This window comes from Squalius cephalus, assembly GCF_949319135.1.
Source record: "Squalius cephalus genome assembly, chromosome: 13".
Classification (NCBI taxonomy): domain Eukaryota; kingdom Metazoa; phylum Chordata; class Actinopteri; order Cypriniformes; family Leuciscidae; genus Squalius; species Squalius cephalus.
The window spans coordinates 29,938,240-29,964,969 of NC_137134.1; the positions used below are offsets into that span (position 1 = coordinate 29,938,240).

Consider the following 26,730-nt stretch of genomic DNA (forward strand, 5'->3'; position numbering starts at 1 on the left):
TGCACTGCGTTTTAAAAACCTCTTGAAAGGGAAATGTAGGTGTGACAGGGTTGAGACTATAGGGTAACAGGGTTGAAGAGACAAATACAGCTTAACATATAAATAGTTGTTTTTTTTAGTGTGTGTGTGTTTTTGTGTTTTTTTTCATGTACGCACGGTTTGTGGCAAAGAAGTAATGGGGTTAAGTGTGACGGGGTTGTGATTTTTTGCTCAAAATGGCCACTGCTCTACATGAAGTGAACAACAGGAGAGCACATGGCATGCATGATGTTAAGAAATCATGTATATTGTTGAAATAAAGATAATTTTCACAAGTAATAGATTATACCTTTATTTGATGTAACAGGGTTGAGTCGTTGAGCTTGACAACCACAATATCACAATTCTAAATAAGTTATAGTTACAAAAGAAGGTGGTAACTTGCCTGTGTCTACACACAATGTTGTTCAGAAGACTTATATGTTACTTCCTGTTATTGAAGTCACACAAGGATACGTTCATTATTTTTATGGGGGGAGAATGATTTGTGTAACGGGGTTGAGGGGTTACTGAGGTACAGAACTAAATAATGTGATTTTAATTAATAATTATAAATTTAATTAGAGAAAAACAAAACATTACCAGCAAAAAAGCACAGACAGATATTCATGGGAAGGGCAAAATGTATGGACTTTTTTCTAATTTTAGTATTCATATCCCAAGTACACTTTCAGAAGGGACATGACAAAGTAGGTGGTGTCAACTGAAAAAAACAAGATCATTTCTAATAAAGATAAAATGTATGTCTATACTATATTTCTATACTTTATCAAAGTAGACATTTATAGATTTTGGTGACCCAATAGGTAAAATGCATTCAGAGTTCCTAATGGCGATGCAAATTCAACCAGGAAAATGGCCCTAGCTTTCGAAACATTTAGTTCTCACCCTGGTGGCTAGTTTATAGAACTACCCGGTGCGAAAGCCCCAATGTTCCATTTCAGCAGTAACGTACACTTTATGTACATACATTTACAATACTAATATGCACCCCCTAAATAAGGTACCATTTGAAAGCTTTTGTACCTTACAAAAAGCAAGTTAAATGACAAAAATAAGGAATATATTGACTATTAAGAACAGTTAAAGTTGAGATAAACTATAATAGTACATCATGCAAATTCAGGGTTGTGAAACTAGGAGGGTCAAACTGTGTCGTGGGAGGATTCACACATCACATCAACACTTCTGCTGTATGTTTAGCAGGAAGTTTTATTAGATCAGACACTGAACAACTGAAGGAAATGTTTCACATGTTAGTTTTGTTCTGTTTGTGCTGCTTGAGTCTAATAGGTAAGTTATAAAAACATTTTCTTTTCCCATATTAGAGTAATAAAGCTGCTCTGCTGTTCAAATGAAATTATTTTCATCTGCTGTTATGTACCAGACGAATCACGAATATTAGGAAATCTACTAACTTTGAATTCAGTCTCTGTTCAGAATTTTAAACTGAAATACAATGTTGAAAGGCATGGAAATTAATGGAAATCTCTAGAGAAAATGTAAATTTCTGATATTTTCTGTAAATCTGTTTTCTTAATCTTCGAATACATTTTTAATGGGTTCACATCAGAAGTGTATATGTGACCCTGGACCACAAAACCAGTCACATGGGTCAATTTTTTAAAATTGAGATTTATACACCATCTGAAAGCAGAATATGATGTATGGTTTGTTATGATATGACAATATTTGGCAGTGATACAACTATTTGAACATCTGTAATTTGAGGGTGCAAAAAAATCATAACATTGAGAAATTGCCTTTAAAGTTGTCCATTTATGTTCGCGATTGTGCTGCATTCACTCACAAAAATATTTTTTATATATTTACGGTAGGAAATTTACTAAATATCTTAATGGAACATGATCTTTATTTAATATCCTAATGATTTTTGGCATAAAAGAAAAAACAATAATTTTGATCCACACAACCTATTGTTGGCCATTGCCACAAATATACCCGTGCGACTTATGACTGGTTTAGTGGGTCACACATATATGCACAATTAACTTGCATGTTCAATCTGTAATAATTATCATGTATTTGTTTTTAATAAATATGTAACTTTATACATTGATATTCCTCAACAGCAGATCATTTTAAAACAATTTAAAGTTTGAGGATGTGTTGCACCATATTAAATTAAGGTTTAACTAATAAATCTCTTGTGCCAAACTTTAAACTGTGAAATAATCAGATTTACATTTAAACCATAATTTTGAGCCTGAATTGCGTTCCTTTACATTAAAGAACAGGGTCAAAGTTAATCTTAAAAGTAAACTCATATATGATGGGAAAAGTTTTTGTTGTTTTTGGAAACCTGTCCGCTTTGAGTTCATATCTGGAATTAATGCATTTATGTTTTTTACTATATTAAATAGCCTGTAATATTTAGTACGACACTCTAAAGTATTACGGCTTGTTGAATAATTTGCTTGTTAAAAATTTACATTTTTAAAAGTATTAATAAAAATAATAATAATAATAATAATTCTTGCATAAGAATAGTAGCATTAAGCTATTATCTTGCCTTTTTTCCACAAATGATGCTGCCGTATTAGTCCATTAATTGATACTGTAAATATATTTCCTAGCAACCTGTAAGCGCTGCTGCAATGTTTCACTGCTTGATTCAGAAAATCTCTCTTTAACGGTAGCGGTTAGAAGTTTACAGTAGCACATATAAAGACTATTGATATTTCAGGCTTTGTAAACCATCAGAAACCTTAATCTGTGAATTTGTTTGGTTCCACTTTATTCTGATAGTCCACTTTAGACATTCTACTAACTATAAGTAACTTTGCAACTACATGTCAACTAACTCTCATTAGAGTATTAGATTGTTAGGTTATGGTTAGTTGCCAAATTACTAATAGTCAGTAGAATATCTGTTGAGGAGCATCAAAATAAAGTGTTAGCAGATATAGAGCAGACAGTCTACTAATACTCTAATGACAGTTAATTAGAGATAACTTCTAATTGTTTATTGAAAAAAAGTGTTGCCATCTGTTTGTTCATCAGGTGTGTTTAGTGATTCAGTGTCAGTGATGGAGGGAGATTCTGTTACTCTAAAAACTGATGATACTGAAATACGTGAAGATGAAGATATACGGTGGACATTTGGAGCTGAAAAGTCTCTTATAGCTAAAATTAAAAAAAAGAAGCAAATCTTCTCCACATATGATGGTGTTCCTGATGGGAGATTCAGAGACAGACTGAAGCTGGACGATCAAACTGGATCTCTGACCATCACAAACACCAGAACTGAACATACTGGAGTTTATCAACTAGAGATAATTAGAGCTGAAAATTCATCAAAAACATTCAATGTTTCTGTATATGGTGAGTAGAGATCATTTGTCCAAACGTTCACAAATTCTATTTACATATTCAAATGTTTAATCATTTTATAGTTTGAGATTACAGATACATTTAGTGACCATGAACACACTAAACACTCACTCAACAAAAAATGTATTACTATTCACTTAATTGTTGATTGTTGTGTTCATATTTCTGCTCATTCTCGGATGTTTTCCAGCTCGTCTGCCTGTTCCTGTCATCATCAGTAACTCTTCACACTGTTCTTCATCATCATCATCACACCAGAATTGTTCATTGGTGTGTTCATCAGTGTTGAATGTGTGTGATGCGACTCTCTCCTGGTACGCAGGAATCAGTGTATTGTCCAGCATCAGTGTGTGTGATCTCAGCATCAGTCTCTCTCTACCTCTGGAGGTGGAATATCAGGATAAAAACACCTACAGCTGTGTGCTGAACAATCCCATCAGCAACCAGACCACACATCTGGACATCAACACACTCTGTCACACATGTGCAGGTACCACAGCACTGATGATAGATGTGTGTATTTACTGACCTGATCTCTGTCTTCTGTTGTAGATCAGACTGATGCGTTCACTCACACTAATGTCTCTCTTTTCCTCTCCTTCAGTTCCTCCAGTCTCAGTGTCTCTGATAGTGTTGATCTCTGCTGGATCTCTGATGATTGTTGCTGGATTCGGGATCTTCTGGATCTGCAGGAAATGTAGAAAAATTGACAAAGGCAAGTGTTACATACAACTTTTAAACAAGTATTATAACAAATAATACATTGAAAATATGCTTTAAACAAGTCAACTGATAGCCCTATTTTATCATTTAATTAAAATGATTAATTTTGTAGTTAACCTTTATATGAAACCAAACTAATATGTGTAGTTATTTTCTGTACAATGCAGTCATTTTGGAATTTGTGTCTTTATAATGGTCCTCAACATCGCTCTTTACTCGTCTCACTCGCACACAGCACTGAAAATTCATAAACAGAAATGAAAAAAAAAAAAAAAAAAAAAAAAAAACTTTCATGCAGCTGGTGCTCAAATTAAAATCTAAATGAATGATGACTTTTGTTAATACAAATAAACAACCCAATTGGTTTGATTTATGTTTAAATGTCTCTCTAAATATGACAAACACATATTTGTTTAAGAACTGTGTGTGGTGAAAGTTAATGCTATTTTTAAAATCGGCAGTGTTAAGTTTATTTCTTTACGTTTGAAAGCCCTAATAATAACAAATATTGTGAAGAACCATATTTGTATGATTGAATTTTGCAGGTTTTAATGGATCTATTATTGTTCAAGCAGCTGAGACGTCTTGTTCAGAAGAGATCATTTATGCTGAGACAACATTCGACAAAAGAAACACACAGGAATCGGTGAGACAATACATTGTTATTGAGTATTTTTATCATTTCAGATGTAGATAAGTGTGCGTTTGTTTCTTCTGTATAATATGGAAGCCCATTTCCACCACACAAGAAAAAAAAATAATGGTCTGTTAATTTATAATAATAATAATAAAAAAAAAAATGTATGACAGTCAAAATGCTGATAATAAAAAGTCAATTATGACTTAAAAGTTGAAAATATCAACTTTTGTTATGAATATCAACAAAGTTTTGAAATTGTGACTTTTTGTCGAAATTACAGTATGACATACTAATAGACTTAGTATGCCATAATTTTGTTACGACCCTCCTTTGGCTCTTAACAATCTAGGGGTTGAGAAGGGGAACATTAAACCAGTTCGGCCCCGGTCACCAATAATCACTGTGAATGGGTTGAGAATAACGAGAGACACAAGACAAAAATTCGAATGAACTTAATTTAATAAACGTAAAGGGATAACTATTTTACATATGAATAAAGAAAATCTATATTTACACAAAGATAAATAAACCAACCACAAAAAGAAAACTAAACACACCGGCAAATTTGTGCCAAATAAAAGACAATCAAAAAGGAACTTACTAAACCATTTCAATCTAACCATAAACTAAAAAGAAAATTTCAAAGAAAAAGTCTTCAACGACCATGACGTCGTAACTTTACTCTAACCAAACAAAAATAAAGAGAGTAGCACAAATCCCTAACCTAGTGTGTATAGACAAAATTCAAGCTAAATGTTTGCCATGCATGTCACGTGACATTCTTACCTAACCCCTCTCCTCCATCCAGCTTAACCCAGCTTTGAAGAGCTGCTTAAAGGTGCTCTAAGCGATGTTGGGTGACGACGTCACTTCTTGTTGACGTTCAAAGTATTGTCAAACAAAATGGAGGCTAGCTCGACCCTCCATCCTCCTCATCCCGTCCCCTCCCCCTCCCCCTCCCTTCCATGCTTCCTGAAATAGTCATGAACCATTTAGAAAAACTAAACTGGATTTACCCACCTGTCCAGAAAAACAGAGCCACCTGATTGGATTGGAAGCCCTTCTGCCGGCGGAGTTCTCGCCACCTTTTGGACGCTTTTCCGATGTAAATTCGGGACTTTGCGTGTTCCTTCTCCTTTTCCCTATTCTTTGTTATTTGTTCATCAGAACATCGTCTCTTTGGTCGTGTGTCGGCCATATCAAAATTCTCAAGAATATAAATTTTTAACGTTAGTCATTGTCCAGGACATCTCTCCTCTAGCTAACCTCCCTCTTCATGCTTCTCTCTCCTCCACTCTCCACACCCCCCTTCATGTGCACGCGCACTATCCCCCTAAACCCCACCCCCAAATCATTCTTGTCGGTTATTGGCTGGTTATGTTTCGTGGTCCAGGCTGGGCCAGTTTGTGGAGCCTGGGCTGTCTACAGAGACCATGTTTTTTTACAGTGTGTTCAGGACACAGGCAGCTAGCAGATAGTGAGGAGATGTTTGCTGGATGTGACAAAAAACGCTTAGAGCACACACACGAGAAGTTTTTAGGGCAGTCAAAATAGGAAAGATTAAAGGGGTGGTTCGGGATTTTTGACATCGGACCTCATTTTTAAGTCAGCCTGGTTGTTATTCATCAGTGGAGAATTTTTTTTTTTTAAATGATCCAGTCCTTATATTTGCATAGTTAGCCGATGCTAGGCTAGCGCGAGTCAATGGTATATATGTTAGCCAGCCATTAAAAACCGTTTTACCCACTCCACAGTGCACCAAACGCAAATCAATTATAACACTAGACTATCGATGTATATGTCCGTTGAGAGAATAATGTTAGAAATCAAACTTACCTTTCATCACATTGCATTAGTTATAATTTGTTCCCTGTAATCATAAGCCTTTTCTACAGCAGCAGCGGAGTGATATTGATTACCTAGGCCAGGGGTTTTCAAACTGTGGGTCGCGACCCATTTGTGGGTCGCAGATTGGCAAGAGGTGGGTCGCGCAGTCATTGGCTGCAGCTAAATTTACGTTTCATGAAGGACACACACACAAACATTTTGCACGATGTACCAAGTTACATAGAAATCACTATGAGATCGCATTACACAGGAGAATTCAAATGTCACGAAAGGCGCTGCGTTTCCCAAAAGCATCGTATGCCTAAGTAGATCATAAAACCGTTGCCACTTATGGTCTCTACGATCAGCTTAGCTCCCGATGCTTTTGGGAAACGCAGCGGAGACCTGAATCAGCCTTTCGTGGCATTTGAATTATCCGGTGTAATGCGATCTCATGCAGAATGCAGAGCAGTGATTGGAGTAAACGAGTTCAGCGTTTCCCACAGATTTTAGTTATTAGTTATCATTAATCAATAATCATTAGTTCGCGAATCGGACGTGTCATAAGCGGACTTGTACAACGCGTGTGATTATCCTGGCACTGGCAGTTAGGACATCGCACAAGATTTGTCAACACAGAAAACATTTCATCATTGGATAGGTTTTGTTTTGTTTATTTAAAGGGTTTTTTATGTCAGCTGAATGTGCGGAACGCTTTTCAGAGAAGATAAGGCAACGGTTTTTTTTTTTTTTTTTTTTTTAGCACAACACCCAGCAGTAATTCAGGAAAAAAATACCCGAATGCTCCACGTGAAACTTCGGTCTTCCGATATTTTACCATCGTGTCAATTCTCAATTGATTTTGATTAATATGCGCAAAGGAAGCGAGAGAGAGCGCGCAAGACAGTTTGAAGACGGTAAGGGTGCGCGCGCGCGACCAGGGCTCTCTCTCTACTCTTTCTTTCCGTTTATATACTGTCTATGGTTCTTTCAGTAATATTCGCCCTATCGCAAGCGCAGCTCTCATGTACATCACTCAGCGATCAAATAAGGCTTTGGCGAGACACAAAATTGCTTGTGAGAAAGACGCGTGAGTGACAGAGAGACGGAGGGAGAGCAGGGAAAGGAAATGCAGCTGAATGAATACGCTGCGTGTTTTAAATTGCGTATTTTTTTTTTTTTTTTATATAACGAAACGCTTATGTGGGCGGCCGGTGTTGATTCTGTTGCGCACCGCCACGAATTAGTCTATGTGTGGGAAACAATGGAGTTTCTTCTTGTTAATAATGCGCACCGCAAATGAACCGCGCCGCTCTGAGGCTCTGAAATTGTTAACACAACATGTCGCAAGCGCGCGCTTCATGAAACAAATCGCACTGATTTCTCTGTCGTCTGTTCAACACAGCACTGTTGTCTTTCAGAGATATGGTCGTTGTACTCATTGATAATAGTAAGAACAAGAAGTTTCTTAAGTACTATGTAGCCTACAGTTTTTTCTTATTTGAGGAGGCAGTTATTTATTTATTTTATTATTATTATTATTATTTATTTTATTTTTTTAATGTTTTCAATGCAGTGCTGTATATTGTATTTCTTTGTTAAAGGAATTTCAATTAAAAAAAAAAAAAAAAGAGAAGCTGCGCTGGCTGAGTTCTCCGGCTACTCTCGAATCGCTCTCGCGGTATTGATGGCACACGTCACAGTCACGTGGCATCGGCGCTGCATCAAGTCGGACAAAATTTCTAACCGGCATGCACTGCTTCAAGTCAGCCGCCGATCGGTCTGCGCAGAGCTGCATGAAGTCGAACAAGCCTATGAGACACAATTAAGGAACCGAAAAGAGAAACACACCCAAAAACACTCAAACGTCCCTAAGGACGAAACACTTTCTATGTCACAATTATGACTTGTTATGTCTTAACAATGATCTACCAGAGCATTTTATTCTTATGTGGTGGAAATGGGCTTCCATATTATAATGATCTATCACATAAATCACGAAACACAACAGCACCATCAGATATTTATTAAAGTATTGTTACTTAGAAAAAACTATATATCACATTTAATATTATATCTTGTCCTATGCATTTTTTTTTTTTTTTACAGAGAGTTGAAGAGGAGGAATGTGTAGATTATGCACCAATCGCAATGAGAAGATGATTAAACTTCAGTCTTTTTCTGAGTACAAGACCCAGATTGTGAACATTTCACCTCCAACGTCCTCAGACTCCGAGTCAATGGTTGAGTTTTGGGATTGTGATAATCATGACGTTTCATCAGGAAATCACAGCAGTGTAACGACTGAGACAAATCAGACACAATTATTTGTTGTATTTAACAAATAATCTTTAAAACTCACTCTGGGGTCTATGGACCCATCCGCCAAAGGACCAACTAGGGCAAGAAGGGCCTCAGTTATCATGACTACCAACTGATAAGAGTTTATTGCTCTAAAAATGTGGTCATGTGGAAAAGCAGAGGCCATAGGAAAGACCCACAGACTTTCCTGCATTCATTTATGGACGAACTGATCTGTACAGTAAATGAGCATGGACCCCAGGACATTGTACAAATGATTACTACTGTCTTGTGTAATGTCTTTTGATACTATTATTTTTTGATACTATGTATTTTATGATTTAACCTCACCTATACCATGTTTGGTCTCTATAAATTGGTACTTTGAAGATCGAAATTGTCGTGTATATGATATGTCGATGGCTGCGCAACATATTAGTATTACAAAAATCTTTAATAGTTTCTTCCTCAGCAACCAATCATTGGCCATTGGTCAAGCAAACCCAGAGAGGTGGGACTTTTCTCAGGCTTTATTAGAGCCAAATTCACAGTGACCCCCTCTCTTCTGGCTTCAACTGTGGCTTCTTCGGGTTGACGTCTGTGGGGACCCTCACCGGGGCCCTTGGGCAATGGCAGGCTTTGAGCTCAGCCTGCTATATCTTCACTCACCCAACAGAGTCAAGCTGTATTTCTTCAGAGCTTCATTCCCTGTTTACGGTTTCATTCTGTCACTTTGCATTTTACCCGTGTATGTGTGATTGTGTGATTGTGTGTATGTGTTTATGTTTAGATTAGTTGTGTTCGTGATTTAGTTAATAAACTTGTGCACAATACATATTTGGTTCTGAATCTCTGCTTGCAACAAGTTTCAGTGTCAGTTTGTGATCGTCTCTCTCTGAGGTGTGAAGTGCGTGTCTGTGAATAACATGTGGTTGAAGGTGTTTTTTCCATTCCTGCTTACATGAAACCATTTGATTTCTGCTCAACAGAGAAACGACTTTACAACACACCGGTGATACTGAACCCATCAATGCTGATGTTTGACAAAAAGTCTCAAATAACAGTTTCAGTAGTTTTTTCCAGCTGTGACACTTCCTTCTAAGAAGAACTATTCTTGATACCTTTTTTTCGTTCTATCAGTTGTTTTGAATTTTACACATGAATTGAGTGATCTGATGAATTTTACTTATGTTTTTGGGTTTGTTAAATATGTTGTTGAAAATGTTTGTTTAATATATGTTACAAATGATGTGTTTTTAATTGCAGGTGAATCACTGATGAAACATCTGCTATAATACTATAAATAAATAGTTTTAAATGTAGAAATAGGCCTTTTCCTATACATAATGGTGTAGTTAAATCTAACAGCCTCTGTATAGAGCGCCATCTAGAGTTCAAAATAAGACTTCACATCTGGAACAATAACACTAGGGTTCTTTCTGTGTTTGTTTATCGGTCAAACGAGCTGACCTCGAGTCTCTGTGATCTTCTGTCTCTACATAGCTCAGGTCCCTCCTTTAATGCAAGTCTGGGGGATTTTTTCCCACCTGTTTATCATCCAGTAAGTGAAAATGGTGAGAAGTACACACAATGGATGATAAATAATATATATTATGCATACTACAAGCCATATGCATACAGCATGATCCAGTATCATAACCAGGAATAAGCTCCACCATCTAATATAAGTATGTTAAAAAGCTTTTAAAGTGACAGTTATAATACAAGCTGCTGCTCTCAGACTGGCAACTGGGAGAAAGTGGACATCGACTGAGGCCATACAGCAAGCAAAATCTGTTGGGGGTATTTTGTAGGACAGGTGGAGGGGTTTTTGGACTCGGGACAAGCCGACCCATACGGTACAAGGCAACATCAGCCCAGAGAAGAAAGCTGGTAGTAGCCGAGGTCCGGCAGCAAGAGGAGGAAGAGATGCACAAAGGCAGTCTCGCAGTCCAAACAGGGACTAACTGGGAAAACCTGGAGAAACGTAAGCTCACCTGGAAGGATATTTGGGAGATGGAAGGAAACAGACTGAGCTTCATCATCAGAGCAACCTACAATGTTCTTCCCACACCCAAGAACATAAACCAGTGGACTGGAGAAGATCCATTATGTCCTCTCTGTTAAACCCCAGCAACGCTAAGGCAGATCCTCATCAGCTGCAAAACCAGTCTTTCCCAGCCTTACACCTGGAGGCACAATCAGGTCCTGGGACAACAGGCGATTATCCTGGAAGGAAGGAGAACCACCACCAATGCCCTTCCTCCTCCAAAGCATGGATTCTCAAAATCCACTGCCTTCATAAGAGCAGGACAACTTCCAGTGAAGCCAACAAGCGTGCCGCGCAAGTCCTAAAAAGTGAAGCCAAAGCCCCTCGATCGCCCCCAGGTGGCTGGTCCCAGTATAGGTCATAAACCCCGCCCTCCCCATGAAGTCTAATGGACGCAATGGAAACTAAACAATCAAATTACAATTTAATTTTTTTTTCAAAATATATTTTCTGCCATTTTAAGTAGTATTTATCATGCTGATGTAAGTTTAAGTGTTCATTTTGTTTAAAATAAGTTTGGTCTTAGTTAGTTATTTGATGCTATAAAAACGGGAATGTGACGTCATGATTGACAGCTGTGATTGACAGCTTCTCTAAATGAAGTAGTCCAACAGACTTTTTGGAGAATTTTCGGGAGGAGATTGGAGCTTCAACTTTAATTTCTACATGTCCATAACTGTTTATTTCACACTGACACAATGAGTTTCTCTCCAATAAACTTTGTACTAACCGTTTTTGCGGGAGTGAGAGCGGGACCTTGATATCACGGCTAAACTTCACGCTCACTACTGAGCAGAATCAGGTCCCAAATCAGTGCAAGATGTCAGCGCTATATTAGGATTATGGCGGCTTCACTTTTCACCAATGAAAGAGAGTGAAGGGGCATCGTCCATCTTTTTTTACAGTCTATGGAAGCCAGCAACAAAAATGTCTTTTGACCCTGCTGGACGCTGTCCGGGAATGGAAAATGAAAGTTGACCTAGACTGGAAGCTCAGTTAATCACAACTAACCTCAGGCCGGACCTGATCCTGTGGTTAACCTCGCAAAAGTCCTTGTTCATTGTGGAATTAGCTGTGCCATGGGAGGCTACAGTTAGTGAAGCGAATGAAAGAGGCTGAAGTACTCAGACCTAGCAGCCGAAGCAGGACAACAGGGCTGGAAAACCCAGTTGCTCCCAGTAGAGGTTGGTTGCAGAGGTTTTGTAGCCACAGGGTACTGAAGGGGTTCAGTCAGAGGACAGGCCTTCCGACAAGCTATTAGGTCACTGTCAGAGACTGATGAGCAAAGCAGAAACTGGCTGTGGATAAATCGGAAGGATCATGTGGATCATACAAAATGACCAAGAGAGGTAAAAGTAGAGGGGAGCGCACCTGGGACGCCAGTGTTGCTTTTGACCCCCCTTGGAGGTATCGTGGGCCTATCAGCGAAAACACCAAGGAATGAGGGTTCTGACCTGATGACCCCAATGAAGTGATTACCCCTAATGAAGTGATTACTCCTACCCCCCACTCAAGGTGTTAAGAAAGTGCCGATTTTTCAAAAGGGATTGTACTATTGTTATGATGAGACAAGGACGAAGCAGAGAGAGAATCCATACGCAAAACTAATTTAATGAAACAAACAGGAACTCCAGGGCAAACAAAGGAACACAGAACTCAGGACAGGAACATGGAAACAGCTACAACGACCGACAAACAACAACTGAAGCACAGAGGTTTATATACACAGGCAAACAAGATAAACAAGATAACAAGGGGGTGTGGTTGATGGGAAACACCTGGGATGACTAATAGACAGACACAGAACCACTAAACATGACAGGACACAAAACCACATCGTGACAACTATCAAGTTCTAAACGCTCAACACACTGGGTTGAGTTTGGACTGAGTTTAACAGTTAGTGGCCTTTGTTTGTAAAGCCATCTAGTTGGCTTCTACATTGATCATCAATTGTATGATATCGCTTAAACTGATTAATGGCTCCATCTGGTGTGTTTTTGAAGAACAGCATCATCACTGTGAGCTCATCAGGAAACACTATTATACTGATGATATATGGGTGACCAATCAGGATGTGCGTCCAACACTATATTTACATGAGTTAGGGCTTGAGCTTTACACTTTGATGTACGATTTTGAATAAATTTTTACAAGAAATACTAATTCTGTCTTTTCTAATTTATATTTCTCTAAGTTATTTGCTGATTATTAGTTATTATTTGTGGCATTTACTAGCAATTTCTGAGTGAAATTAGTTTTAAAGACAGTTTCGGCAAAGACAACATTAAACAACATTAATCTGATTATCAAAATACTAAAGTGTATTTTAACATTCCTTAAAGAAAAATGCATGGAATGACTAAATTACATTTACTAACAACAGAAACACTGAAGCTCTTTATGATTCTGCTGTTGATCTGTAGTTTACAGAGTCCAGAGTCTGTGTTTCTGGTGTTTGTGATGGTCAGAGATCCAGTCTGAGAATGTAAAAATGTGTTTTTATGCAGTGTTTTTTTTTTTACTAATGTGACATAAAAGTATAATTTATTTGAAAACAAAAAAAAATAATAACTTTAACAAGCTAAACTATTGAATGGCAGTATAATATGATCATTGTGTATTTATTGCGTTTCTCTCTCAGTTTCTCAACATGCTCAACATGTTTGTGTGTAGATTAAAAGCATGACAGGAAGAAGCTCTTCACCTACAAACTAAACACACCAGATCTGAACGGCCATTTTCTCACCTAAGATGTTTGTCCACTAACAGATAAAACCACATTTCTGAAGAAAACGACAGCAGCAGTTTCAGTTTGACTCAGAAGATGAACGTCAATAAAACTGTGAGATCAGACACGCCCCAGCTGGCATTCGACTGACCTTAAACGTTTAAATGTGGTTGAAATAATGTCAGTTTATGGAAAAACATTAATTCAACGTCAAAACAATGTTAAACACCAAATGGTTGAAATGGTGTTGTTAACTCACTATGGATTCAACATAGAAATATAAATAAAATTTGAGTTGTACGTCAAATCAACATTATTTTTACAACCATGACTTTTAAACATTTTGTTGAAATATATCAGTAGAAAAATAACGTTGTTCCAACATCCAAACAATGCTGATCAATTAACTGTTGAAAAAGTGTTGATGCATGAATAATGATACAACGTTGAAAGATCAACTCTGAATTAAACGTTTGTTAAGTAACATTAATTCAACGTCAAAACAACGTTGAACACTAAATGGTTGAAGTGGTGTTGTTAACTCACTACGGATTCAACATAGAAATAAAAATATTTTTTTTAGTTGTACGTCAAATCAACATTATTTTTTTACAACCATGACTTTTAAACATTTTGTTGAAATATATCAATAGAAAAATAACGTTGTTCCAACATCCAAACAATGCTGATCAATTAACTGTTGAAAAAGTGTTGATACATGAATAATGATACAACGTTGAAAGATCAACTCTGAATTAAACGTTTGTTGAGTCGTGATAAAAGCGCTTTCTAACGTTACATCTTTTCTTTTTTTTTTTTTTTTATTGCATAACACATTTGTTACAATTTGCCGAAAAAAGAAATTGATCTTGTAATACATCATTTAGATACAATTCATGTTTTCATAAGGAATAAAAAATAAAAATAAATACACATCAGCCAAAAGAGAATTGAGACGCTTTCTACATCTCCTGGCGTACTTTGAGAGCAACTCCAGTCTGATTGATCATTTTGGAATATCGTTCAACACAAGAGCTTGATTGGAGGACGGCGGTTGTCCATCACACAACTGTGATTCTATTGGCTCTGACGGTTCCAGACAACACCCGATTGCGCATGCGCGAAGTGGGTCTGTGTTGTCATCGTCAGGCAGATTCTGACCTGGACGGGTTCGGAATGAATTTGGTGGTAACATCCCAGCAAACATGCCAGTGTGGGCCCACTGTGGGTAAGTGTGGGTTTTCTGTGGGACAGTGTGGGCAAGGGCAAACCCTTTCGGGCCCCATGTGGGCTTTCTGTGGGCAAGCCCACTGTGGGACTGCCCACAGAAAACCCACACGGGCCCCCAGTGGGTTAGCCCATGTGGGGCCCATAGCAGTTTTGCCCATTTGGGCCCCCATTAGGATTTACTGTGGGCAAGCCCACTGTGGGACTGCCCACAAAAAACCCACACGGGCCCCCAGTGGGTTAGCCCATGTGGGGCCCATAGCAGTTTTTCCCATTTGGGCCCCCATTAGGATTTACTGTGGGCAACCCACTGTGGGACTGCCCACAGAAAACCCACACGGGCCCCCAGTGGGTTAGCCCATGTGGGGCCCATAGCAGTTTTGCCCATTTGGGCCCCCATTAGGATTTACTGTGGGCAACCCACTGTGGGACTGCCCACAGAAAACCCACACGGGCCCCCAGTGGGTTAGCCCATGCGGGGCCCATAGCAGTTTTACCCATTTGGGCCCCCATTAGGATTTACTGTGGGCAACCCACTGTGGGACTGCCCACAGAAAAACCCACACAGGCCCCCAGTGGGTTAGCCCATGCGGGGCCCATAGCAGTTTTACCCATTTGGGCCCCCATTAGGATTTACTGTGGGCAACCCACTGTGGGACTGCCCACAGAAAAACCCACACAGGCCCCCAGTGGGTTAGCCCATGCGGGGCCCATAGCTGTTTTTCACTGTGGGGCCACCATGAGGGTTTACTGTGGGCAACCCACCATAACATACAGTTAAATCATTGTTTTAAGATTAGAAGCTCAGGGTTAATCAAACTATTTTAACGATCCTGTAATGCTGCGTTCACACCAAACGCGAAAATGCGTCTGGCGCGAGTGATTTCAATGTTAAGTCAATGGTAAGACGCGTTTACGCGCGTCTGGAGGTCTTGCGGCGCGAATGAGGCGTTTAGCGCGGCGCGGTAGACGCGAATTCGCCTCATTCGCGCGTCTAGTTCGCGCGAATGACGCGAATTGAGCGTCTGGCGCGTTTCGCGCGTCAAGCGCGAATTGTGCTTTTTGTGCATCACGCGTTTGACGCGAATTCGCGTCTGCCGCCTGAGTTGAAAAATCTGAACTTCTGCGTCAATTCGCGCCGCGTTAACCAATCAGGAGCCTGCCTGCTTGCTACTGTCACGTGGTGAACTGACAGTTTAATGTTATTTTATGTTTGGCCTCAATAAATTATTTAGTAATATGACTAAAATGCACAACAAAGCAAATCTTTCACATAAAAACTCGATTTCAATATGAGAGATAGCCTACTCATTTGTATTGAATGCTATTTATTCCATATCTATTCTAGATTAGCCTATATGAAACTTTATTAATCTAATGTAAAGACACCAAACACAATTAAGTGTATAAAAACTTTTCAAAAAAATCACAGGACAGGTTTCACTTTTGGAGGCTGGCTCCATTTATTATCAAAACAAAAATAAATGACAGATTAGGTGCGGGAGAGGGTGTACCTCGCACCGGACTGTACAGCGCGGGCTCGTCATGCAGAGACCACTCGAGGCCGAGGCTTTATATGGCCTACGCTGTCCTCGTCAGCGTCCTCACCGTTAGGTCCACCAAACCTACCTCCTGGAGCAAATTGTGAAACTCCTGAAACCCTCCGGAGGTTTTGGTGGACCCGAGTACAGCGACGATGTCCCCTACGCAGCTGTTTCTGCTCTTCAGAGCATATAAGAGCGGTGACTCTCTCGATTAATGCTAATGCTAATGCTCGATAAACATCTAAAAAAGATGGCTGCCAACAGCTTTCGAAACTTTCGTCCCCGGACTTCGCCTTTGACGCGCGTGACGCGCGTAAATTTCGCTTCAAACTTTTGATTTTACGCGCGTTAATTTCGCTCTTGACGCGCGAATGCACACAAAGTGGTCACGCGTATAACTAGACGCGGCAGGCGCGAATTTTGACGCATTTTCGCGTTTGGTGTGAACGCAGCATAAAATGTCATAAATGTTATTTCATTCAACAGTCAATCCCATACTTAACTAAAACTGCACACAGTCAACAAGACAGCAAGACAAGTACTATCTTTACCTGTTTGCTTGTTGCAGCTGTTCCCAGACAGACTGATAAAGTCAGACAGACCACCCAGTTAACACAGAACATTCCCCTAACGTTAGTGTTTGATTCCCGTTTGGTTATTTTTTTGGGAACCAAATACTAACGTTAGGGGAACATTCTTTTTTGGTTTTATTTTTATGTAACCATAAAATAGTGTTCCCAGAACGTTGCTGGGTACTTTTAAATAACCTAAAAATAACTTATAGAGAACGTTTCCTAATGGTTATTTTTAAGTTATTTTGCAACCATAAAATAACGTTCCCAGAACGTTGCAGGGTGGTTATTTTTTGAATAACCTTAAAGTAACTTATAGAGAACGTTCCCTAATGGATATTTTTAAGTTATTATGTTGCATAATTGATCTCTCTGAGGTTATAATTAAACAGGTTTTATTAAAATAGGAACAAATGGAACAAACCAAAGTTTTCAAGATATTTTATCTGATTATCAAATAATTCCCTCCATCAATTCTATGTTTATGTAAATGCTGCGTGACTTTTACGTGTTTTAATGGGCGCTCGCGCTGAACATTCGAGCCGCATTTGAACCGAACTGGAGCGGAGGCCGTTACCATGGAAACGGGACGACAGCTCAACTGACATAAGCAGTAACTCCGTCTCTCACTGTTGTTTTCACTACTTTCAGGTAAGTTTAGTCCCCAAACTTACACAAATAGTACATACAAATGCTTCTGACACATTCTTTCATGTAAATGACACGCTTCCGTTGAATATTTACTTTATAGAAATGATTTAGTGTCTTCAGGAAAAGTCCGCTAGCATCTCATCCGTTAAGTTAACAGTAGCAGCTAACTGTTACTAGCTAGAGGCAGGTTAACTTGTGCTGTAATTTAGGCTTTTAATCACATTGTACGTGTACAGTATATGAGAGATTTTGATAGTATTGTAAAGGTTTTGCTGACAATTTCCAAATGTGTGAATGAAAGTAAACTCATTTATTTAACTTAAAAATATTCACTGGACGGTTAATTCATTGATTTCACGTGACGTCACATGACTCACACCATTATAGGAACGCCCACCTGGAGGGCAAATGAAAGGAGTGCTATAATGCCATTTGTGCCTAGTATTAACATGAATATACAATACAGTAGCCTAGTTTGAACCAGTTTAAGATTCCTATTAATTCATTTTATACTCATATGGCCAACTCTCTCATTATTAATAAATGGTAACACTTTATAATAAGGTTTCATTTTGTTAGCTTTAGTTAACATGAAGCAACAATTAGTGAACAATTCTACAGCATTTATTAATCTTAAAGTTAAGATCAACATTAAATACTGTATTTGAAATGTTGTTTGTCCTCTCTCTTTTCAGTATTTATTGCAATCTAATCCTGATTGCAGAATTGAGCTCCAACCCCAGTTAAGCAGACCTGAACCAGTTGATCGAGGTCTTCAGGATCAGCAGACACTACAGACAGGCTGGAGCTAAACTCCTCCATGACCAGGACTGGACACCACTGCTGTAAGTGATCGATCTAGTCATGTTCCGAACATTTTGGGACCTCAGCTCTGGCCCTTGAGGACCACTGTCCTGCAGACTTTAGCACCAGCCCTGGTCCAGCACGCCTGGACAAGCTAATCAAGCTCTTTTGGTTAAAATAGCAAGTGAGATTGATCAGGTCTGAACATAAACTGCAAGACAGTGCACTTCGAGGACCAGAGATTAACTATTAATTAGTCAATAATCACTGATGAAAAAAGAATCATTTTTATTTGTATAGATTTATGTAATATTTGACTAATATTCAGTTGTCTTCTCTCTTTTTTCCTTAATTGTGATGTGTCTCAAACAGCTAAATAATAAACCCAAAAGAGCCACTCAGGCACAGGTCACTCTTTTTCTGTGTAAGTACTCGTTTGACCGTCAGACACATTCCCTCTATTTTTTTTTAATAAAAATAACATATTCAGGCTGCAAGTTAAATCTATCAATGATTTATTGATAAAGACATTAAAAGGTTTTTTCTTCATGTTGTTCCAAACATGTATTATTTACTTTTTTCTGTGGAATGTAAAAGAAGATATTTTGAATTATGTTTAATCTGTTTTGTTCATACAATGAAAATCCCATTGGATCCCATTGACTTTTTGAGTCATTTTTCAAAATATCATCTTCCACAGAAGAAATCATGCAGGTTTGGAATGACATGAGTGTGAGTACAAGTTGACAAAATTATTCTTTACGTTGTGTTGATCATTTTAATAAATTGTTCTCATGCTCTTATTTCATCATGCCCTCAGTTGGTTCACTCTCGGTATGTTTCTCTTTCAACAACACCGCCTAAATTTGTTTTTAATAATAATAAACACCTGTAACTATTTTTCCGGAACTCAAATTATTCTCAGGTTTCTCGAGTCATATATAAATTACACTTGGAACAACCCTTGTTTTTGTTTTTTGTAAAAAAATTTATGTTAACATTTCAATTGTTGTTTTTTTCTCACTTTAGAGAAAAAACTGACACAAAAAACAGCCTGGCCGCAGCATCCGAAGGGGTTGATCCTGATCCTGTTAAATCACAATGCAAGAGACTGGGATGGTGGAAGGAGCAGAAGAACCAGAAGACTTGAGGACTCTGAAGACAAAAGACTCAAAATCTATTTAAAATAAATGCTGCTCTTTTGACAGTTCTGTTCAAACGTTCCTGATTTTTTTTCCACGATTTACATGCTGACGACTGGATGCTGGCTACTGTAATAAATTATTAACATAATTTTTTAACATCCCAGGAATAATTACTTTGTAAAATAGATTAAAACAGAAAACAGTTATTTTAAGTTGCAACAATATTTCAGAATATTGCTCTTTTTAATGTATTTATTAAATAAATGCAGCTTTGATGAGATGAAGGGATTTCTTTCAAAAGTATTTAAAAAAAATTACTGACCCCAAACTTTTGAACGGTAATGTATGTGTATATATATATATTATATATATATATATATATATATATATATATATATACTTTTTTTTTTTTTTTTTTTTTTTACATGACTGTGAATAAATGAAATTATTTGAAACATATAACAAATAATGTACTACTTCAACTTTCAACAAGTGCAATTATTTTGCATGTATTGTGGCAAATGCAAAGTACAACCAAACTAATCTTGTTGTTTGTTAAGGCCACAGGTATATTACAATACATCTTTGCATTGTCCACAGTATGCCCACACGTTTCCCAGTGTACCCACAGTATGCCCACACTTTTCCCAGTGTACCCACAGTATGCCCACACTTTTTACAGTGTTCCCACAGTATGCCCACACTTAACCCAATGTACCCACAGTATACCCACACTTTGCCCACAGCGTGGGCTTGCTGTGGGCCCACAACTGGTCCCAATGGGGGCCCACTCTACTTAGTGTGGGCCAGCCCACAGTCAGCCCACACTTTGGGCTGTCCCGATGGGGCCCTACCTGGGCCCTATAGTGTGGGGCCCACATGTGCCCCGCATTTTACGCTGGTATCTGGGCCCACAGTGGGCTGCCCACAGTGGTCCCACACGGGTCCCTAAGGGGTTTGCTGTGGGCCCACAACTGGCCCCAATGGGGGCCCACTCTAGTGTGGGCCAGCCCACAGTCAGCCCACACTTTGGGCTGTCCCGATGGGGCCCCACCTGGGCCCCATAGTGTGGGGCCCACATGTGCCCCGCATTTCACGCCGGTATCTGGGCCCACAGTGGGCTGCCCGCAAGGGCCCCATTCGGGCCCCAAAGGAGCATGTTTGCTGGGATCTCAAACGGTAAGCAAAGTTTTTGAAGTCACATTTTATAACTAGAAAATTCCTAAATAAATGTTGTGTGTGCCTGACTCTGTCACATATATTAATATGGGCGTCGTGACGTCATACTTGGCGTGGCGGCCATGTTGATGGCCTCGCGAATGTAAACATACAGCAAGTCGAACGAGGAGAAACAGAGTAGGGAGAAGAAAAGAAAGAAAAAAGATGCTAGAATCCCGAAAAGTATGTGGAATTTACCGGGATACGTTAAATGGGGAAACCAGGGACCAGTATGTGGACAAATTTTCCTGTAAAATATCCCGTATTTTAATACCTTACTCTCATAACATTAATGTTAGCCCTTCCATCGGACCTGTCAGTCTCTGCACTGTTGTCCTGTTTCTACCCCCTTGCCCTTTCAGCGAAACAGATGTTTTCAAAGCATCGTTTTGCTTACTTGAAGTCAACCTTAGCGTGATATTGGCCTTTTTAAGATAACAGCGTGGTTGTTGTGAGAGCACGATTTCATGCCAATCTGTAAGCAAAGTCACGTTAGACCTAGCTTCACAACTCGCATAGTTAATGCTGCAGTTTTGTAGTACGAATTTTTGCTGTCAGCAGAGGGATAGCAACAGAAAGATGAATGTTGAAATTTTCATTTTTCGGGATATTTTATAGGAAAATACTATACGGGAAGACAGCGGGAAAAGAGCTCTGCTGGAACAAGTTATGAAGTGAAGCCGGCAAACACTGAAGAAGAGCTTGAAGCTTTAGAGAATCACTTGGAGGACAAGAATGAGGGAGTAGAACTGGTAAGTTTTAAATAATTAATCTTGTAAAGTGCTGGCAAAGTTTCATTATGACAATTGGCTTGTTCACTTTGGTGACCACTACAAACTCCTCGTCCTCATCATGTGCCTGCTTTGTGGAGGTCTGACTCTGACCACATTTTCTGGTTATAATTTTAATTTCTTGTTTCTTGTTCTTTTCCGAGTAAACAACTGAAGATGTTGGGAGGCGTTGATGCTGCAGACCATGTGAAGAAGTCAATGGCTGCGTAAGTAACTTTATGTTCCTTTTTTGCATTAGTTTACAGTGATGTTCCCTGTCATATACTGTCATGCACTCCCCCCACACACCCACTTACTCACTCTCTGCTACATTTTCATAATGAACTTGATTGCAATATAATATTCTAATATAAATCTGTTTAACCATGGCAGAACTATGACAAATAAAATGATGGCCATAATGAGCCTCAGAGGAAGAAGTGGGAAGGTTGCCTTCATGAAGACCCGTCTCTACAAGATAATCTGTGGTGAGTTTGCTTTAACATAGTAGTTTTGTAACAGTGTTTTAAATAATTGAATATAGTAAGCAGAATAATAATTCATAAGAAATGAAGAAATCATTTTAGTTGGAGGACTCTACAGAGCATGGTCAAATATTATATACAGTACTCCATTCTGGGCTCTAGACTAACTTCTCTACCAGCAGCACTGGTTACTACCAACTGCCTTTTGTTGCTTGCCCAAGCACATGATTATCAATGACCTTGCACATTGATCAATACTAATTTATATACTTGAAACATTGGCAATTCCACAAAAGTTGATATTTGCAAAATATTTTAATTTGAGAGGTTAACGTTTGCTAATACTGATCTGTTTCCCCCCCCCCCCCCCCCCCCCTCATCAGACGCTGTCTTGAGCTCATTTGATACAACTACAACAAAAGCAGACGAATACATGGCCAAATACTTGAAATATGCACCAGAGAGGATAGGTGGCGGTGGCAGAAAGAAGTAACAAGAAGGGAAGATTTAACCAGCCGTGTTCAATGTTGCCCAATGTTTGGGCCGTTTTTCTAAAGGTTAAAGTTCGACACGTGTAAAATGATGTTGTGTGAAATTTTGGCACACTTGCAGCCATGCAATAAAGCATGTTTCTTACGTCAGTGAAATGTCTTTATTAATCTTCTTCCTGGTCTTGCTTTGACCAATTGGCTTCTTCCTAGCTGACTGTTCAACGTTGATTAGATTGACGTTGTAATGACATTGCTATTTCAACGTTGATTAGATTTGCAAAATCTAAACTAAAATCAATATTGATTCAACGTTGGCAAATTCACCTATGTTGAGAAACGTGACGTTGTAATGACGTTGCTATTTCAACGTTGATTAGATTTTCAAAATCTAAACTAAAATCAATATTGATTCAACGTTGGCGAATTCACCTATGTTGAGAAACGTGACATTGGAATGACATTGCTATTTCAACGTTGATTAGATTTGCAAAATCTAAACTAAAATCAATATTGATTCAACGTTGGCAAATTCACCTATGTTGAGAAACGTGACGTTGTAATGACGTTGCTATTTCAACGTTGATTAGATTTTCAAAATCTAAACTAAAATCAATATTGATTCAACGTTGGCGAATTCACCTATGTTGAGAAACGTGACATTGGAATGACATTGCTATTTCAACGTTGATTAGATTTGCAAAATCTAAACTAAAATCAATATTGATTCAACGTTGGCGAATTCACCTATGTTGAGAAACGTGACGTTGTAATGACGTTGCTATTTCAACGTTGATTAGATTTTCAAAATCTAAACTAAAATCAATATTGATTCAACGTTGGCGAATTCACCTATGTTGAGAAACGTGACGTTGGAATGACATTGCTATTTCAACGTTGATTAGATTGACGTTGGAATGACGTTGCTATTTCAACGTTGATTAGATTGACGTTGGAATGACGTTTCTATTTCAACGTTGATTAGATTGACGTTGGAATGACGTTGCTATTTCAACGTTGATTAGATTTGCAAAATCTAAACAAAATCCAACGGTTATCCAACACTGACACCTGACGTTGATTCAACGCTGACTCTACGTTAAAATGCCAGCTGGGGCTTTTAACTCTACCTATATATACTAAAATTGAATAAAAAACAATTTTAAAATCCCTAGACTTAGTCTTTAATTTACCATGAAAAGTAATTAATCCAATATTGAGAAAATATTCTTCTATTTTTACATATTTAACACAGTCATGCAAGTAATTGTATGTAATTTGAATGCATAATTTAAAATCTATTAAAATAATTATTACAGTTTTTCTCAATTGCTTACACACAAATACTGGTACTTGAGACACAATGACCACAACATTCACCAACCCCCTGAACCAGTTCTGCTAAACTACAAGCACAATTCCTGCTTTACACTCAGATTGCAGATCTAAAACACACCTTTTTCAAAACACTACTACACACAATTCTCTGCTTTTGGCACAATTTTCATGCAGAAAATCTCTTGTTTTCACAAGGAACACACTGCCATTCAAATATGAACACTGACTCATCACATGGGCAAACACCCGTCACACAGTTTTACAATTAACGATCAGAGCTTTAGTATAAAAGGTCAACAGGAGAGCTCTTCAATGGAGCAATGGATGCCAACATTGGATTTTTTTTTTTTTTAACTGTAACTGTATACAGTCAATTCTTCTGTTGTTTAGTATGTAGACCACTGTATGTACAACTTTGTGTTGCTTGGGGATGTACACTGTGTACATTGTTTTTGTGGGAAAAAATAAAATATATTTGTTACCGTGTAGTTGTGTGTTCTGAGTATAAAAACAATATTCTCAAATATTTTACAACACACTTATGTATGTACTGTCTGAAGAAAGTGTAACACTGAACAAAAAAAAGGCCTAAGTCATTATGATGAATGGAGAAGAAGTGTTTTGCATTCATCATAGTGTTTTACATTGAGCACATCAGTGTTCAACTGGTTCTTATAAATGTCTATTCATGTGATCGTTTGTGTGTGTCATTTGAAATCAACATTTTTGAAACCATTTTGAGAAGAAATAACATTGTTTTGAATGTAAAGTTTCATTTTGCAGGAGAATTGAGGGGGTTTGCCCATTGTGTGTGTGTTTTTGGATTTGTGTGTAGAGTTCTGAGAATATGAGGCATGCTTTTAGAAAATGTGTGTAAACAATCGAGAAAAACTGTAAATTAAAGTTGGAATAACTCGACGAGGAGCTGCTCATAATGAGTAAACAACAACAACAACGAGATTCACTCACAGTAACTACATCATTCATTCCTGCAACATCGACTAACAAGGATTTTAAAATCTGTTTTAATCTTCTGTAAATGTAAATTGGGCATAGGAACATAGTTTACGTGTGTGTGTGTGTGTGTGTGTGTGAGAGAGAGAGAGAGAGAGAGAGAGTGTATCTCTGTGTGAGAGTGTGTTTGTGTGTGTCTTTGCGTGTGTGTGTGTGGGGGGGGGGGGGTGGTGTGTATGTGTGCAAGTGAGTGTGTGCGTGTGTATGTGTGTGTGTGTGTGTGTGCGCATTAGGAGGGTCAGACTCTGTCGGGGGAGGTCTTGCTCACATTACTTCTGTTGTGTTTGTTTAGATCAGTTGTGCTAGTGTTATTACATCAGAAAATGTTTCACATGTTTGTTTTGTTCTGTTTGTGCTTCTGCCGTCTGATCGGTAAGTTATGAACATATTTGTGACGTTTATTTACATCTCAGAGTAATAAACTCCTATGGCGGTTCAGATTAGATTATTTTCATCTTCTGTGATCAAAATCTCTTGATGTTTTAGGTATTTTAGTTACAATGATTACAAATGCAAATCCTACCAAGAAATGTCTTAATTTTTCAGTAATCATAAACAACGTCTCTGGTTACTTGCGTAACACCTATGTTCTCTGAATAGGGAACGAGACGCTGCGGATAGCGCAGTGAGCAGTGGGATATTCTCTGAATGTGCCAATTGTCTGAAGCCCTATAGAATCACGCCAATTCATTGGCTGATGGCGCTCGCGCAATCTGGCTCCGCCCCGACGCTCTTACGTCGCATCATCATGAATGCGCGCGCGCCATCTTCTCCTCAGATTTCTCTGCCGAAAAGAAAAACTGTCAGCAGCGCGAGGAGCTTGGCAGCTAACGCAGCATCTCGTTCCCTATTCAGAGAACATACAGATGGTGCCCAACCAGAATGAGACTTTTACCGCCGCCGTTCCCGCGGCGGCAAAATTGGGATGTGTATTTGCTGCCTTTTACCGCTGAGTGGCGCTGTAATCACAGACTTTGAAAAGTGTCAGTTTATTCTCCTTATGACGTAATCTGCCGCGGCAGTAATCTGAGCTGAGGTCACAGATAAATTCAAGATAAATATTGTGGTTAAACGAATTCAAATTCATTAAATTTAAACAAAGTAGACACACGGTAACATTGTGTGCCCAGTTTTTCTATAATTTAGAAAGGTTATGTCAATAGGTTACTTGTCATTTACTTTGTGTTATTTTAATGTGTTTGTAGATTTATTAACTGAAACATAACAGTGAAATAAATTAAAATAATTTACCGTAAAATTAAAACATTTTCAGGACTTGCAGTTACTAACCGATGTTAGTCGGTTTAAGCATTCTTTGTTATATTCAGAATTAAATAGGCTTACATGTTGTATCAATTGAATTCTTTAATAAATAATCAACCACAATGCCTATTACTGCCGCAGCAAAAATAAACCAGTCGAATTTCAAAGTCGTTCGCGAAATGACTAGGCTATACCGGGTGGCGCAAGTGACAGGGCAAAACAGCAGCAACTGCGGCATTTTAAAAGGTAAATTTCCTATCTGTTTATTTAAAAAAAAAAAAAAAAAAAAACATGGCGCAAGATCTTGTAAAAAAACAACAACCGTTTTTCATTATTTGAACAAAAATGAGACTGATTGAATATGTAAAAATATAAACAAACAAAGCAGAGAATAAAACAAACTTTTAGGGAAAAAATATAGGCCTATTATGCTACAACAGAATTGGTTAACATTAACGAAAGCAAAATATGTAAAAATACATTTCAAACAAATTAAAACAAAACAAATTCGTGGCTGAGTGGTAGGCTATAACTTACGTTTCAATA

At 38.4% G+C, this 26,730-nt stretch overlaps 1 protein-coding gene and 1 long non-coding RNA gene across 4 annotated transcripts; both read left to right on the forward strand.

The window, feature by feature from the left end:
- The first annotated feature begins 1,214 nt into the window (after positions 1 to 1,214).
- On the forward strand, positions 1,215 to 10,205 carry LOC307169848 (CD48 antigen-like). Of its 2 annotated transcripts, none has more exons than XM_079890691.1 (6): positions 1,215 to 1,332; positions 3,064 to 3,384; positions 3,584 to 3,883; positions 3,998 to 4,108; positions 4,692 to 4,762; positions 8,693 to 10,205. In XM_079890691.1, the coding sequence occupies exons 1-6, from the start codon at positions 1,284 to 1,286 to the stop codon at positions 8,744 to 8,746; spliced, it is 906 nt and encodes a 301-aa protein (XP_079746817.1). In that variant the 5' UTR covers positions 1,215 to 1,283; the 3' UTR covers positions 8,747 to 10,205. The 2 variants fall into 2 exon arrangements, with proteins under 2 accessions (XP_079746817.1, XP_079746816.1); XM_079890690.1 differs by having other exon boundaries at positions 1,251 to 1,332; positions 4,662 to 4,762; positions 8,693 to 10,199.
- An 11,261-nt stretch (positions 10,206 to 21,466) lies between these two features.
- LOC307169905 lies at positions 21,467 to 22,645 on the forward strand. Of its 2 annotated transcripts, XR_013823239.1 has the most exons (4): positions 21,467 to 21,578; positions 21,761 to 21,823; positions 21,990 to 22,084; positions 22,465 to 22,645. It is a non-coding gene; the product is annotated as an uncharacterized lncRNA (long non-coding RNA). The 2 variants fall into 2 exon arrangements; XR_013823240.1 differs by lacking the exon at positions 21,467 to 21,578 and having other exon boundaries at positions 21,810 to 21,827.
- The last annotated feature ends 4,085 nt before the right edge of the window (positions 22,646 to 26,730 follow it).

What these genes read in the sequence shown, in the direction of transcription:
- LOC307169848 (XM_079890690.1), top strand. Translation starts at nt 1,284, where the DNA reads ATGTTTCACATGTTAGTTTTGTTCTGTTTGTGCTGCTTGAGTCTAATA. An exon ending in ATTCAATGTTTCTGTATATG is followed by an intron (nt 3,385 to 3,583) that starts GTGAGTAGAGAT and finishes GATGTTTTCCAG; the next exon opens with CTCGTCTGCCTGTTCCTGTC. An exon ending in ACTCTGTCACACATGTGCAG is followed by an intron (nt 3,884 to 3,997) that starts GTACCACAGCAC and finishes CCTCTCCTTCAG; the next exon opens with TTCCTCCAGTCTCAGTGTCT.